We start from the raw sequence: 14548 nt of genomic DNA, 5'->3' as shown, positions 1-14548 counted from the left end.
AAAATTCAACCTTTTTATTTACAACTTAATCCATTTTAGTGGACTTCTGTATATGGTGTGAGGTAAGAAACTAATTTCACTGTTTCCTTTTGTGTATAATCACTTATACAGTACTATGCCATTTGTTCTGCAGTTCCATTTCATCATGTACACATTTCTATATATGTACATGTTTCTTTATGGACTTTCCATTCTGTTTCAGTTTATTTATCTTTGGGTCAATATAAAACTGTCTTAATTACTATTGTTTAATAACAAGCATTTGGCATCTGAGTAGTTCAAGCTCTCTCATGCTCCTCCTATTATCTAGGAGTGTCTAGGCTGTTCTTGGTCATTTGTTCAGGTTTTATGAAAAACACTTTTGGGTTTTTGACTGGAATTTTACTGTAAATATAGGAACAATTGGTATCTTTATAATAGTGAGTCTTCCTAGTCAAACATGAAATAATTTTCCATTTACTTAGGTATTTAAAATGTCTTTTAGGCTGTGCGTGGTGGTTCATGCCTGTAATCTCAGCACTTTGGGAGGCCGAGGTGGGAGGATTGCTTGAGCTCTGGCATTCAAGACCAGCCTGAGCAACATGGTGAGACCCCCATCTCTACTAAAAATATGAAAAATTAGCTGATTGTGGTGGTGCACACCTGTGGTCCCAGCAACTCAAGAGGCTGAGGTGGGAGGATGGCCTAAGCTCGTGGGGTGGAGGTTGCAGTGAGCCAAGTTCACGCCACTGCACCACTCCAGCCTGGGTGACAGAACAAGACCTTGTCTCAAAAAAAAAAAAAAAAAAAAGTATTTTAATCAAATTGCATGTTAGTCCTGTACTCGTTATATTTACTCCATGATGCCTTATTTATCATTTTTAGTGGTATTATTAAAATGTTTTCCTGCTTTGGGGAAATATATATTATATAGAAATATAAATGATTTCTGAATATTATTATTACAGACAACACTTTCCTAAGCCCTCTTATCATAACTCAGTGCTTTTTTAAATGTTTTCCTGGTAAATAATATCATCTGTTAATGACGACAATTTTGTGCATACTTTCTTATCCTTTTCCCTTTCATTTTTTTTTCTTTTCTTATTTTGCTGGCTAGGACTTCCAGTGAAAATGTTGAATAGGAGTGGTAATAGGTGGCAATTTTCTCGTTTCTGATTTTTATAGGAAATGCTTTCAGTATTTCTACTTGCAGAATATTTGCCAGAGTTTTTTGTGTACAGACCATACTGGGTTAAGAAAGTTCCTTCTCTTCCTAGTTTGCCAAGTGTATTCAATTTCAACAAATGTGTGTCCACATCTGTTGAGGTGATAATGTGCTATTTTTCTTCCCTTTAACCTATTAGAATGATAAATGGAATTTATAGATTTTTTATTAAACCATGGTTACATTCCTGGGATAAACTCAACTTGGTCATAGTATATCATCTGTTTTATATATACTGCTAGATTTAGCTTGTTGAAGTTTTATTCTTTTTTTCCTCTATGTGAATGTGATTGGCCTGTCAGTTTCCTTTCTTATATAACCCTTATCTGGTTTTGTTATCAAGGTTTTGTCTAACACAATTATTTAGGGGGAAGAATTACAAGAATCACTTCTTCTTGGGCATACAGTTCAACTATACTGGAATCATCTGAATGAGTCCTGGCCACTGGAATTCGAAGTCACTTATGCTACTTCCAGGACTGGCTCAAAAATCTCTCATGCACGATCTTCCTCTTTTTTCCGTATCCATGCTGACAGAGGTTACAAGCTGAATGTGATGGTGGCACAAAACAGAGGGATCCTGAGTCTCTGAATGACTAAATGGAATAGAACACTTTCTATGCCCTGGACAAAGCACATTAGATTATAAAATGCATAAGCAATAAATTTTTAGTGTGTCACTAATAAAGAACTTGGTACACCAGTTGAACCTCTGCACATGAGAATAACACAGACTGTAAGATCATGGCCCAGTTCACATGAATTTAAAATAATAAAATGTATACCCAAGAAACCCTCTATCCAACTTCAGAACTGGAACACTGCCAGTCCCTTTATGGTGTTTACCTGGGTGCCTGGTTCTCCTCTAGCCTTTCTCCCAGTCATCCTTACCTCCTCTCATCCCACTGGTTAGCGCTAACCTGAATTTTTTGTTTATCATTATGTTGCCTTTTTGTTTGCTTTGTTTTGGTTTTCTCTTACACTAAAAGACCTTTTAAATGTTTTTTAGAACAGTTTTAGCTTTACAGGAAAACTGATAAGGAGGTACAGAGAGTTTTGTTGTAGACACAGGTTAAAAAAAAAAAAGTACAGTTTGCACAAACCTCTCCCTGACTGCACAAACACAAGCACAGTTCCCCCCAGTTATTTGCATCTTGCATTAGTGTGGTGCATCTTGCATTAGTGTGGTGCATCTGTTACAATTGATGAACCAATATTGATATATTATTACTAACTAAAGTTCACAGTTTTTATTAGCGTTCACTCTCTGTTCAGTAATTTTCAAAATGTCATTTCCTTTTTTTTTTTTTTTGAAACGGAGTCTTGCTCTTGTTGCCCAGGCTGGAGTGCAATGGCATGATCTCAGCTCACTGCCATCTCTGCCTCTCAAGCTCAAGCTATTCTCCTGCCTCAACCTCCCGAGCACATGGGATTACAGGCACATGCCACCATGCCCAGCTAATTTTTTTATTTTTAGTAGAGATGGGGTTTCATCATGTTGGCCAGGCTGGTCCCAAACTCCTGACATCAGGTGATCTGCCTGCCTCGGCCTCCAAAAGTGGTGGGATTACAGGAGTGAGCCATCACACCCAGCCTAAAATGTCATTATTTCTTCCTTGACATATGAATTGTTTAGAAGCATGTTTTAAATTTTGTAAATGTATGGGGACTTTTACATTTTATTTTTGTTATCAATTTATAACCTAAACACTTTATAGTCAGAGAAGATTAGCTATATCATATTGATTCTTTCAATTTTATAGGGACTTACTTTTGGTCTAGTATGTAATCATGTTGGTAAACATCCCATGAGTGCTTGAGAAAGAATATGCATTCCCTGACTGTTAGTTTCAGAGTTCTATATTAGTCTGTTATATCAAACTCACTGCTATTTTTCAAATCTCTTTGCCTTTTTGGTCTCCTTGATGTGGTGGCACGCGCCTGTAATCCCATCTACTCCGGAGGTTGAGGCAGGAGAACTGCTTGAGCTTGAGAGGCAGAGATGGCAGTGAGCTGAGATCATGGCATTGCACTCCGGCCTGGGCAACAAGAGCAAGAGTCCGTCTCAGAAAGTGTAAACCCTTTATCATTCTTTTTTTTTTTTTTTTTGAGACATAGTTTCGCTCTGTCGCCCAGGCTGGAGTGCAGTGGTGCGATCTCCGCTCACTGCAAGCTCCGCCACCTCCCGGGTTCACGCCATTCCCCTGCCTCAGTCTCTCTAGAAGCGGGGACTACCGGTGCCCGCCACCACGCCTGGCTAATTTTTTTGTATTTTTAGTAGAGACGGGGTTTCACTGTGTTCGCCAGGATGGTCTCGATCTCCTGACCTCGTGATCCGCCCGCCTCGGCCTCCCAAAGTGCTGGGATTACAGGCATGAGCCACCGCGCCCTGCGCCCTTTATCATTCTTTAGTGTCTGTATTAGTCTGTTCTCGCATTGCTATAAAGAATTACCTGAGACTGGGTAAAAAAAAGAAGCTTAATTGGCTCACGGTTTCACAGGCTGTACAGGAAGCATGGCTGGGGAGGCCTGAGGAAGCTTGAAATCATGGCGCAAGGCAAAGAGGAAGGAGGCATGTCCACATGGTTGGAGCAGGAGGAAGAGAGCGAAGAGGAAGTGCTACACACGTTTAAACAACCAGATCTCGTTAGGAACTCACTATCATGAGAACAGCAAGGAGGAAGTCTGCCCCCATGATCCAATCACCTCTCACCAGGCCCCTCTTCCAATATTAGGGATTAAAATTCAACATGAGATTTGAGTGGGGACACAAATCCAAACCATATCAGTGTCCACGTCTATTCCTAATCATGCTTTTAATTTTGCACTCAGCATATTAATTTCTGAGAGTTACTGTAACAGTGCCACCAACTGGGTAGCTTAAAACAAATGCATTCTCTCACAGTTCTTGAGGCTAGATGTCTAAAATAAAGGTGTGGGCTGGACCATGCTCCCTCTGAAGGCTTGAAAGAAGAGTCCTTCCTGCTTCTTCTAGCCTCTGGTAGTTGCTAGCAACCCCTGCATTCCTTTACTTGTTGGCTCATCACTCCAACCTCTGCCTCTGTCTTCACATGGCATCCTCCCTACGTCTCTGTGCTCAGATTTTCCTGTTCTTACAAGGACACAAGGGATATTGGATTTAGCATCCACCCGAACCCAGTATGACCTTGTCTTAACTTGACTACATCTGCAAAGTTCCTAATTCCAAATAGGATCATATTCACAGGTTTCAGTTGAACACGAATTTTGTGGGGTGGGGGGGACACTACTCAATCCAGTACAAACAGCTATTAATGTAGCTGATGCAGGATTTTCTGTTCCTTAATTCAGTTAAATTTGGGTTATCACACAACCAGAAAAAATAAGGCACACGTATACACTGAAAGGCAAGGAGGGCAGAATTTATTAAGCGAAAGCAAAGCTCTCCACAAAAGGAGGGGTCCTTCATGCAGGTTTTCCACCTCACAAATTGAATGCCAGGCCACCACACACGAGCTGAAGGCACATGGCTTCTCCCCTGCATAAGGCGCAAACTCCGCGTGGCTCCACCCCATGTACGGGCGCTTGGTCTAAGCTACATTGATTTATTTCCCTTACTGCACACGTGTTGAGAAATGGAATTTTTCACAGTGGGCATGTTCAGGCAAGCCATCTGTGCACAATGACCTGGGCAAGTCAGAGGTTCTTCAGGGACCCTTCCCTATTTGCCTAGGCATGTGCCCGTCTCCCTTTTCTTTCATAGCTATCTGTTTTATAGATTGGTCTAATATATCTTTTATCAATACTACAAGAAAATGGCTTACATGATTATGGAGGCTAAGAGGTCCCATGATCTGTCATCTATAAAGCTGGAGACCCAGGAAGGCCTGTGGTATAATTCAGTCTGAGTCCAAAGGCGTGAGAACCAGGGGAGTCAGTGATGTAAATCCATCTGAGGACAGGAGAAGATGAGATGTCACAGCTCAAACAATGAGGCAGGAAAAAAAAGGGGGGGGTGAATTCTTCCTTCCTCAGCCTTTTATTTACATCCTCAACAAATTGGATGATGTCCACCCACCTTGGGGATGGCCATCTCCTTTACTGAATCCCCCAATTCAAATGTGAATCTCCTCTGTAAACACGCTCAAGACACTCCAGAATAATGTTTAAACAGATATCTGGGACCCTGTGGCCTATTCAAGTTGACATATAAAATTAACCATCGCAAGTTTACCCTTGTCAACTTGGCACCCATACGCATCTCCTTAAACCATACTTAACTGCCACATAAACACAACAGCAAGGTCATAATTCCATCTAACACGATTAACAATTGAGCATTCTACCAGAAACACACTAACCCATTTCCCAGAAGAGGAGGTAAAGTCTTCATGTGATGTTTACTCTCTCCTTGATATCCCATAACTTAAATACCATGATGTAAAATTAATCAAGGTTGAACATTGGAGCCAGTTTAAAAAATTAACAATATTTAAACACTATATTTAAACAATGCATCTATAATAAATCTATAATACATCACTATAATAAAATCAATGCATCTTATGTCACAGAATAAGGAAATGAGAAGAAAGAAAGCTACACACACACAAAATGGAGTCATAGCAAAATATGGAGGACATACTTATGACAATTGCAGTCTGTGTTTCTATAACTGGTCATATGATCAAAGTCAGTATTTCTTCCACCACTTATTCTGCATTCCCTTTGCCTTCAGCAAGCACTTCATCTGGTCATGGTACTTACCTGGTGGTGACCCAAACCTTTATTCCTGAAAGGTCTGGGTCATTAGTGGTCCTGTCTGAATTAAGTTGTAGTTTTCCATTGACCTTAATCACAGGGCATGGTAACACTAAGAGAAGCCCTAAGGAATCTCACATATTCCCAACATACTTTTCCTTACCACCATTTGGAGGTAGTCCAGTTTCTACTTGGTAGTCGGGAACAATCACCCAGCCAGCACTGTAACTCATTTGTCTATTGAGTTAGAGGCATGAGAAGCCTGAAGTGGCGGAGGAGCAGTCTTCAACTTCCAGTTCAATTAAATCATGATTGTACCTCTCAATGGAAAACATGCCACCCTGTGGAAGACCTCTAGGCCAGCAGAGCATAAGTCATGACAACAGGAAGCAAAAATTTTGCTAGTGGGTCACTAGGGCTAATAGCGAACAGTGTCCCTCCTATTTTGACCCCTTGATTCCTGGACCTGTGAATCCCAGTCATAAGAGAAATGCACCATATACTGGATGCTGACTCAGAGAGTAGACAGCCTTCCACAGAACCTTGTCCCAGCCCTACAAGGCACTGCTGTATAGCTGGTGCTATTACTGTCTTCAAAATACCATTCCACTGCTCTATGTAGCCAGTTGATTCAGGATAGTAGGGAACATTGTAAGAAAATTCCATGAGCATGGGCCCACTGCCACACTTTTGCTGTGAACTGAGTTCCTTGTAATGCTGTGTGGAATACCATGGTCATAGATGAGAGATTCTGTAAGTCCATGGATGGCAGTTTTAGTAGAAGCACTGCGCGAAGGGAAAGCAAATCTGTATCCAGAGTAAGATCTATTTCAGTATGGACAAAACACTATCCCTTCAACGATGGAGGTGGATCAATGTAATTAACCTGCCACTAGGCAGCTGGCTGCTGACTCTGGGAAATGGTGTCATATCAGGGGCTCAGTGTTGGTCTCTGCTGCTGGCAGACTGGGCACTCAGAGATAGCCTTGGCCAGGTCAGCCTTGGTGAGTAGAAGTCCACGTTGCTGAGCCCATGCATAATCTCTATTCTTGTTACCATGGCTACTTTGTTCATGAAACAATTGGGTGATGACAGGGGTGGCTGGAGAAAGAGGCCTACTAGTATCCATAGAACAGGTTATCTTGTCTACTTTATTAAAATCCTTCTTTCTAACCCTTTGGTGAGCATTCACATGGGGCACAAATATCTTCGCCCTTTTTGCCCATTCAGTGTCTATCCATATACTTCATCTCCAAATTTCTTTGTCACCAATTTTCCAGTTATGTTGAACTCCCTGATCATCCTGCCAAACCACTGGCCATAGCCTACGAATTAGCATATAATTGAATATCTGGCCATTTTTCCTTCTAAGCAAAGTCAACAAGGGGGACTGCTCAAAGTTCTTTCCACTGGGAGGATTTCCCTTCACCACTGTCCTTCAAGGTAGCCCAGAGGTGAGCTGAGTGCTGCAGCTGTCCACTTTTGGGTGGTACCTGCATATCATATAGAAGCGTCTGTAAACCAGGCCTAAGTCTTCTCTTTCTCTGTCAGCTGGTCGTAGGGAAGTCCCCATGAAGCCACAGATGCAGGCTGGAAGAGAGAAGGCAGGTAGCAGAAGCGGGGACTATGGAAATTTGGCCTACTTCTTCATGTAACTTCCTTGTGCCTTCAGGGCCTGCTCAGGCCCAATCACGTGTATACCATTTCCATCTGATGACGGAGTGTTGCTGGGCATATCCAACTTTGTGCGTTGGTGGCTCAGATAACATCCAGTTCATGACAGGCAGCTCAGGTTGCATGGTAACTTGGTGGCTCAAGAAGTATCCATCTCTACTAAGGCCCAGTAGCAGGCCAAGAGCTGTTTCTCAGAAAGAGACTAGCTATTTGTTGGTGATGGCAGGACTTTGCTCTAAAATCCTAAACCAAGATTCACCTACAGGGACCTGCCAGAAGCTTCAAACAGCATCCCTATCTGCCACTGCCACTTAAACACCACTGGATCTGCTGGATCATAAGACCCAAGTGGCGGAGCAGCTTTAACAGCAGCCTGGACCCGTTACAGAGACTTTCCTTGTTCTGGGCCCTACTCAAAACTAGCAGCTTTTTGAGTCAATTGGTAAATGGGCTGAAGTAACTTAATGAAATTGGAAAATGTTGCCTCCAAAACCCAAAGAGGCCCACTAAGTATTGTGCCTCTTTCTGGGTTGTAAGAGCAGCAAGATGCAAGTACTTATCCTTCACCTTAGAAGAAATATCCCAACATGCCCCATGTCGCTGTATCCCTACCAATTTCACTAAGGTAGAGGATCCTTGAAATGCAGTCATATTTATTTCCTACCCTCTGATGCAAATGTCTTTCCACTAAGTCTAGTGTAGTTTCTACTTCTTGCTCACTAGGTCAAATCAGCATAATGTCATGAATATAATGAATTAGTGTAATATTTTGTGGAAGGGAAAGGTAATCAAGAGCCCCATGAACTGAATTATGACATAGAGTTGGAGAACTGATATACACCAGAGATACAACAATGAAGGTGTGTCACTGGCCCTGCCATCTGAAAGCAAACTGCCTTTATGGACTAGTATGAAAAAAAAGACATTTGCCAGATAAATTCCATTGCCTTACCAAATAATGGTGAAATAAATATTTCATACATAACTTTTATATTTAAAATGCAAATTATAAATATAATACACATATTTACCTGTACTTTTGCAAATAATTATATAGGCCTGACTGGAAGGGAATGTTCCACCTTCCTGCCTTTTTTTAATGACAAATTTCTGATAAAATTCCTTGTTACCTAATGAATGACTTCAGTTTCAAGATATGCTAAATGCATTCAGTTTCCAGTAGCTCTGGGCACACACTGTATGCTAGGACTTGGTGAACTTGAGGACTGAAAGAGTTTCTTGGCCTGCTTGTCTGGAAAGTGCAGTGGTTCCTTGCAGACCTTTTGTCTTCATTATTTTCAAAATTTCTTCTAAAATAAAAATCAAAAGGTAAAATCCATTAAGCCATTTGGTAGTGTGCATGATCAATAAGCAATTTAATAAGTTAAACACAGATGATTTATAAATTGTATTCATCAATTTATTTGATATACAAAACAATGTATATCAAATAAATGTCTATTAAAGTGAACTTCGTCTTCAGCTAAATAGGAGCACTTCGTATTTTCAAAGTGTTGCTGGTGATTCTAATCAGAATGAATGGCTTGTTTTGCAGTCACAGCCTACTTTAGGCTCAGCAGAAACATTAATTGTCCTTGTTATTATAGCAAGTGATCAGTTTTTAAGTTGCTTGGCTCCAATCTCTGCCCTATGTCTTTCTCTTTGGATGACAAGAGCCAATGATGGTGTGGGACAAACTGAATAGTGACATTGCACAGTGAGAGTGGAAGAAGTAGCTTATTTCTTTCAGGCATATTGAGAAAAGAAAACCTTCCTTATAAATAAATAAAACTCAGAAGACTAAACTAAGAAAATGGAGAAGAAAGAAAAAAAGAAAAGGAAAGGTAAGGAAAAGAGAGAAAGAAGGAAGGATGGACGGAAGGAAGGAAAAAAAGGAGAGGAGAGAGAGAGAAAAGAAAGAAAGAAAGAAAAAAAGAAAGAAAGAAAGAGAAAGAAGAGAAGAGAAGGGAAGGAAGGAAGAAGGAAGGAAGGAAGGAAAGAAAGAGAGAGAAAGACGGACAAAGGGAGGAAAAAATAAGAGAAGAGAAAAGAGAGAGAAAGAAAAGAAAAAAGAAAGAAAGAAGAGAAGAAAAGAAAGACGGACAGAAGGAAAAAAGAAGAGAAAAGAGAAAAAGAGAAAGAAGAAAAGAAGGGAAGGAAGAAGAAAGAAAGAAAGAGAGAGAAAGAAGGAAGGACCGATGGATGGAAGGAAGGGAAAGGAGAAGAGAAAGAAAGAAAAGAAAATAAGGGAAGGGAAGAGAAGGGAAGGAAGGGAGGAAGGAAGGAGGGAGGAAGGGAGGGAAGGAGAAAGAAAGGAAGAGAGAGAGAGAGAAGGAAGGAAAGAAGGAAGGAAGGAAGGAAGGAAGGAAGGAAGGAAGGAAGGAAGGAAGGAAGGGAGGGAGGGAGGGAGGGAGGGAGGGAGGGAGGGAGGGAGGGAAAAGAAAGAAAGACGGATGGAAGGAAGGAAAAAAAGAAGAGAAGAGAAAAGAGAGAGAGAGAAAAAGAAAGAAGGAAAGGAAAGGAAAAGAAAGGAAAGGAAAGGAAAGGAAAAGAAAGGAAAGGAAAGCAAGGCCAGAGAAAACTAGCAATCATGTGATTTGAAGGGCTGAGGATTTTTAGTATAAGCTAAAAATCAAACTTGAAGTGTACAGATAAAGAGAAGAAAGATTATGTTCAATTTAGTTATAAAGCAATCTGAAAACAAAGATAAAAATCTATACAATAAAATAACTTTCATGATACAACTCCAGACGAACTAAAGAGTACAGCACAATTGTCAAGGGCATGAAGACTAGAGAGTAGAGAGAAAATTCATAACACTGAGGCTGAGGTGTTAGAAGAAAACATTAGCGATCTTTGTACTTGAATATTAGGTTATAAATGGGGAAAAGAGAAGATAACACTTTTTAAAATAAGAAAAATTTACCCCTGAAAACCTCTTTTCTCTTTCAACATGAATTTATGCCTTTATTAGCTATTGTCAGTGATTGTTTTAAGTGATTCATTAACATGCCAGGTTATCTTATAAATTATAGCATTTTACATTATTAACTTTTGATTTCAGCAACATAAATGCTTAAACAATAAATTGGTCTGTTATTACCTGGGTTGTTTTCTTTAATGGTAACTAAATAGAATAATCCTCTTGGTGAAAGGAGATCTGGAACCAGGGGGAAAAACCTGTCCATGACTTCCCGACCATTTCTGCCACCAGCCCAAGCTGCCTCTATTCCGTGACTTCCTACCTGTGAACAATTAGAAAGAATGTTTTCTTTCTTTTTTTTTTTTTTTAATTTATTTTTTGAGACGGAGTCTCGCTGTGTCGCCCAGGCTGGAGTGCAGTGGCGCGATCTCGGCTCACTGCAAGCTCCGCCTCCCGGGTTCACGCCATTCTCCTGCCTCAGCCTCCCGAGTAGCTGGGACTACAGGCGCCCGCCACCGCGCCCAGCTTTTTTGTATTTTTAGTAGAGACGGGGTTTCACCGTGTTAGCCAGGATGGTCTCGATCTCCTGACCTTGTGATCCGCCCGCCTCGGCCTCCCAGAGCGCTGGGATTACAGGCGTAAGCCACCGCGCCCGGCCGAATGTTTTCTTTTAACTCGTTTGATTTAGATCACAAACCGAATCTTTTTGAGAAGTATTATCACCAAACAACTATATATTTTGCATTTTTTACTGCTGACCAAGGAGCAGTAAAGTTGAATCTAAGTTTCATCATTTTCTAGTGTGTAACCTTGGGTAAATTAGTAATCCTGTTTGTGAATTACTTTCCTCCTTTATCTGTAAAATTAGGAAAAGAATAGTTCCATATGTACAATTAGAAAAATAATAACTGGATAAAAAATGTTTTTGTAATAATAAAAAAATATTTTTATCCACTGTTAGGAATGAGGAAGTATATTTAAAGTTTTGAGAACATTGCTCTTGATATATGAGAACATATATCAAGGGCTTAATAATAGTTATTACTATTAGTGCAATGCTTAAATTGAGAGACGTGGGTAGCTTTTATACTTAATACAGAAAGAAGCTAGGAGGAGGAGCTTGTATTGTAAGATACCTACTGTACAGAAACAAAGTTTCAAAATGTCCCAATGCATCTGGCCCTCTTATAGATTAAAGTGTGAAACACATAGACCTTTTCTAAGGAACCCATTTATTATATATTATATAAAGGCATACTGAAGCATGTTTCCTCTAACAATCTATATTTTAGAAACAATACACCTGAGAGCTTATATACTATTTAAAAATCTTTAGATCCTTATCATTGTATATTGTTTCCTTTTTTCACTTTTTTTTTTGAGACGGGGTCTCCCTCTGTCACCTAGACTGGAGTGCAGTCATGTAATCATGGCTCACTGCAGCTTCCACCTCCTGTGCTCAAGTGATCCTCCCACTTCAGCTTCCCAAGTATCTAAGAGGACTACAGGCGCAAACAACCATGCCTGGTTAATTTTTTTTTTTTTTTTTGAGCCGGAGTCTCGCACTATCGCCCAGGCTGGAGTGCAGTGGCTCAATCTCAGCTCACTGCAAGCTCTGCCTCCCGTGTTTAGGCCATTCTCCTGCCTCAGCCTCCCGAGCAGCTAGAACGACAGGTGCCCACCACCACATCTGGCTAATTTTTTGTATTTTTAGTAGAAACGGGGTTTCACTGTATTAGCCAGAATGGTCTCGATCTCCTGACCTCGTGATCCCCCCACCTCGGCCTCCCAAAGTGCTGGGATTATAGGTGTGAGCCACTGCGCCCGGCCAATTTTCTAAATTTTTTGTAGAAAAGGGGGCTGTCACTATGTTGCCCAGGCTGGTCAAGAACTTCTGGCCTCACGTGATCCTCCCAGGTCAGCCTCCCAAAGTGCTGGAGTTATAGGCATGAGCCACAAAGACTGCTCTGTTGTACATTATTTTTAAGATTAAAGAATGTTTTGAAGATGTCCCTCAGAAGTTACTTTAACCCTAACACAACTAGTTTCTTCCTATTTCCTTTTGGGCCCTTTGTCCATATTTTAGTTTAAATTATTTTTACACAATAATGTCTGCTAGTCATTCATTTAATATAGCATATATTTCCTCATTAAAAATAATTGCTTTATAGCTATAACCTTATGCACATATACCTTTATGAAGAAGAGAAATGTTCACATTCCTGCTTTTAAAAAGCGGGTCGAACAGAGCTTGAAAAAAAAGAAAAAAAAGCCACACTTTTTGATTTTACTGTTTTGTTTGTCTGCCTTTGCCTATCTTCTACACACACAGGTTTTTCTTTTTTGCCATGTTTTACAATGACCGGATATATTCTATACGCTTACTTACATCTTGCTTTTCTCATTCAACAATACCTTATGAAAATCTCTTCATATCATTTGATATAGTTCTAATTCTTTTTTTTTTCTATTAAACATGCCACATTATTTTTAATTACATACAAAAACCTAACGTATCACCCAGGGACCATTTCTCCCACTGCTCTGTTTGGCCGCCAGTCTCTTGTCTCTCTTCAGCAATGGTGAGGCAGATACCCTTTCCTCAGGGAAGAGAAATCCACAGTTTGTTGTTCTTGCCAATAAGAAAAATGTTGGAAAGTCGAGTGGCAAATCTGTTGCCATTGGCATCTTTCAGGTGAACCACATCAGAAGATCCAGGGTTGGGGATCACACCAATTCTACCCAGGTTAGCACCTCCAGTCACCATACACAGATGACCAGTGTCAAATTTGTTGAAATCAGTAATCTTGGCAGTCTCCAAATCAATCTGAACAGTGTCATTCACCTTGATGAGGGGATCAGGGTAGCAGATGGTGCAAGCATCATGAGTCACCAGATAAGGGATTCCTTTTGTGCCCACAAAGATTCTTCTCACTTTGCACAACTTGTACTTGGCCTCCTCAGGTGTAATATGATGTACAGCAAAGTGACCCTTGGTGTCACAGATCAAACGGAAATTCTCTGCCATCTTGTCAATGCTGATGACATCAACAAGGATTCTGAAGATTAAAGATCATGGCCAGATCACCTTCAATGTTTCAAAACCCTGTTTTTATGACTCTACATAAAATTTAAAAGTGAATCGAGGCCAGGTGTGGTGGTTCATGCTTGTAATCCCAGGATTTTGGGAGGCCAAGGCAGGCAGATTACCTGAAGTCAGGAGTTCAAGACCAGCCTGGCCAACATGGTGAAACCCCCTCTCTACTTCTAATTCATTCTTTTAAGGGCTATATAATATTTCCTGGAAGAAAAGTATCACATCTTAGTTGGCTATTGATGGGCATTCACTATGTCCATTTGCTTAATTTTTTTGACTCTAATCATTCCCACACCTATCATAAGCTTCTCAACACAATTTTCCACAAAGTTAATCATATTAGGAAATGTATCATTTCCTCTGTTTTTAAGACTTTCCTCCTGGAGACTTCCTTTTCCTGGCATTCTCTCTACTTTTCTCCTGGGTTATACACCCCATTTGTGCTGTTGGCACAAACCAACATCCTACTTCATGTTTCAATATATCAGTAAGTATACCCACAGCTTATTATAAATACAAACTCCTATTATTTGTATATTAGGTTTCCTGGATCTAATCTCTGAGTCTCTTCTCTTTTACCTTTGTGAATTCTTCTCTGTATCTTTGTGCTCTGTGCACTGAAATCTTTTTTTCATTGGGTTTCCAGACCACTGATTCAGGTCTTGACAGTGACCACATTCTCTTTTAATTCACTGCCTGATGTTTTACTGTGTAAAACGTATTTTTAAGCTCCAAGACATCTTCGTTGTGTTGTATTTTATCCTGCTTTCTAGCTAATTGCCCAGCTCATGAGAATACGACAGGTTTTCTCTCCGTTGGGAAAGCAAAAAAGCCCAAGGCATTGCCTGCACTCAATCATCTATATGTCCCAGCAGCTGTAAGGCTCAGAAGCATGTGGCTTAGGGCT

The 14548-nt window shown here is 40.5% G+C and overlaps 1 protein-coding gene across 15 annotated transcripts in view; it reads right to left on the bottom strand.

The window, feature by feature from the left end:
* The window catches only part of HEMK2 (HemK methyltransferase 2, ETF1 glutamine and histone H4 lysine), a 344126-nt gene that overhangs the window by 322196 nt on the left and 7382 nt on the right, over positions 1-14548 (bottom strand). For 8 of the 15 annotated variants that reach the window (XR_012432074.1, XR_012432071.1, XR_012432072.1 and 5 more), the window contains exons 5-7: positions 10725-10866; positions 8752-8931; positions 5011-5138 (exon numbers count right to left, since the gene is read on the bottom strand). Coding sequence is in view for 5 of the 15 variants with exons in the window: in XM_074034179.1 (XP_073890280.1) it covers positions 8825-8931; positions 10725-10866; positions 13390-13572 (432 nt within the window). In the remaining 10 variants the exon portion in view is untranslated. Of the gene's footprint in view, positions 1-4584; positions 8932-10724; positions 10867-11755; positions 13604-14548 lie in introns of those variants that run through there. The other 7 variants (XM_074034178.1, XM_074034177.1, XM_005548877.5 and 4 more) reach the window with 4 other exon arrangements.

The sequence above is a fragment of the Macaca fascicularis genome, chromosome 3 (genome assembly GCF_037993035.2).
Source record: "Macaca fascicularis isolate 582-1 chromosome 3, T2T-MFA8v1.1".
NCBI classification, from domain to species: Eukaryota; Metazoa; Chordata; class Mammalia; order Primates; family Cercopithecidae; genus Macaca; species Macaca fascicularis.
Note: the sequence above shows the minus strand (reverse complement) of the source record. Positions and strands in the feature narration are given on the sequence as shown.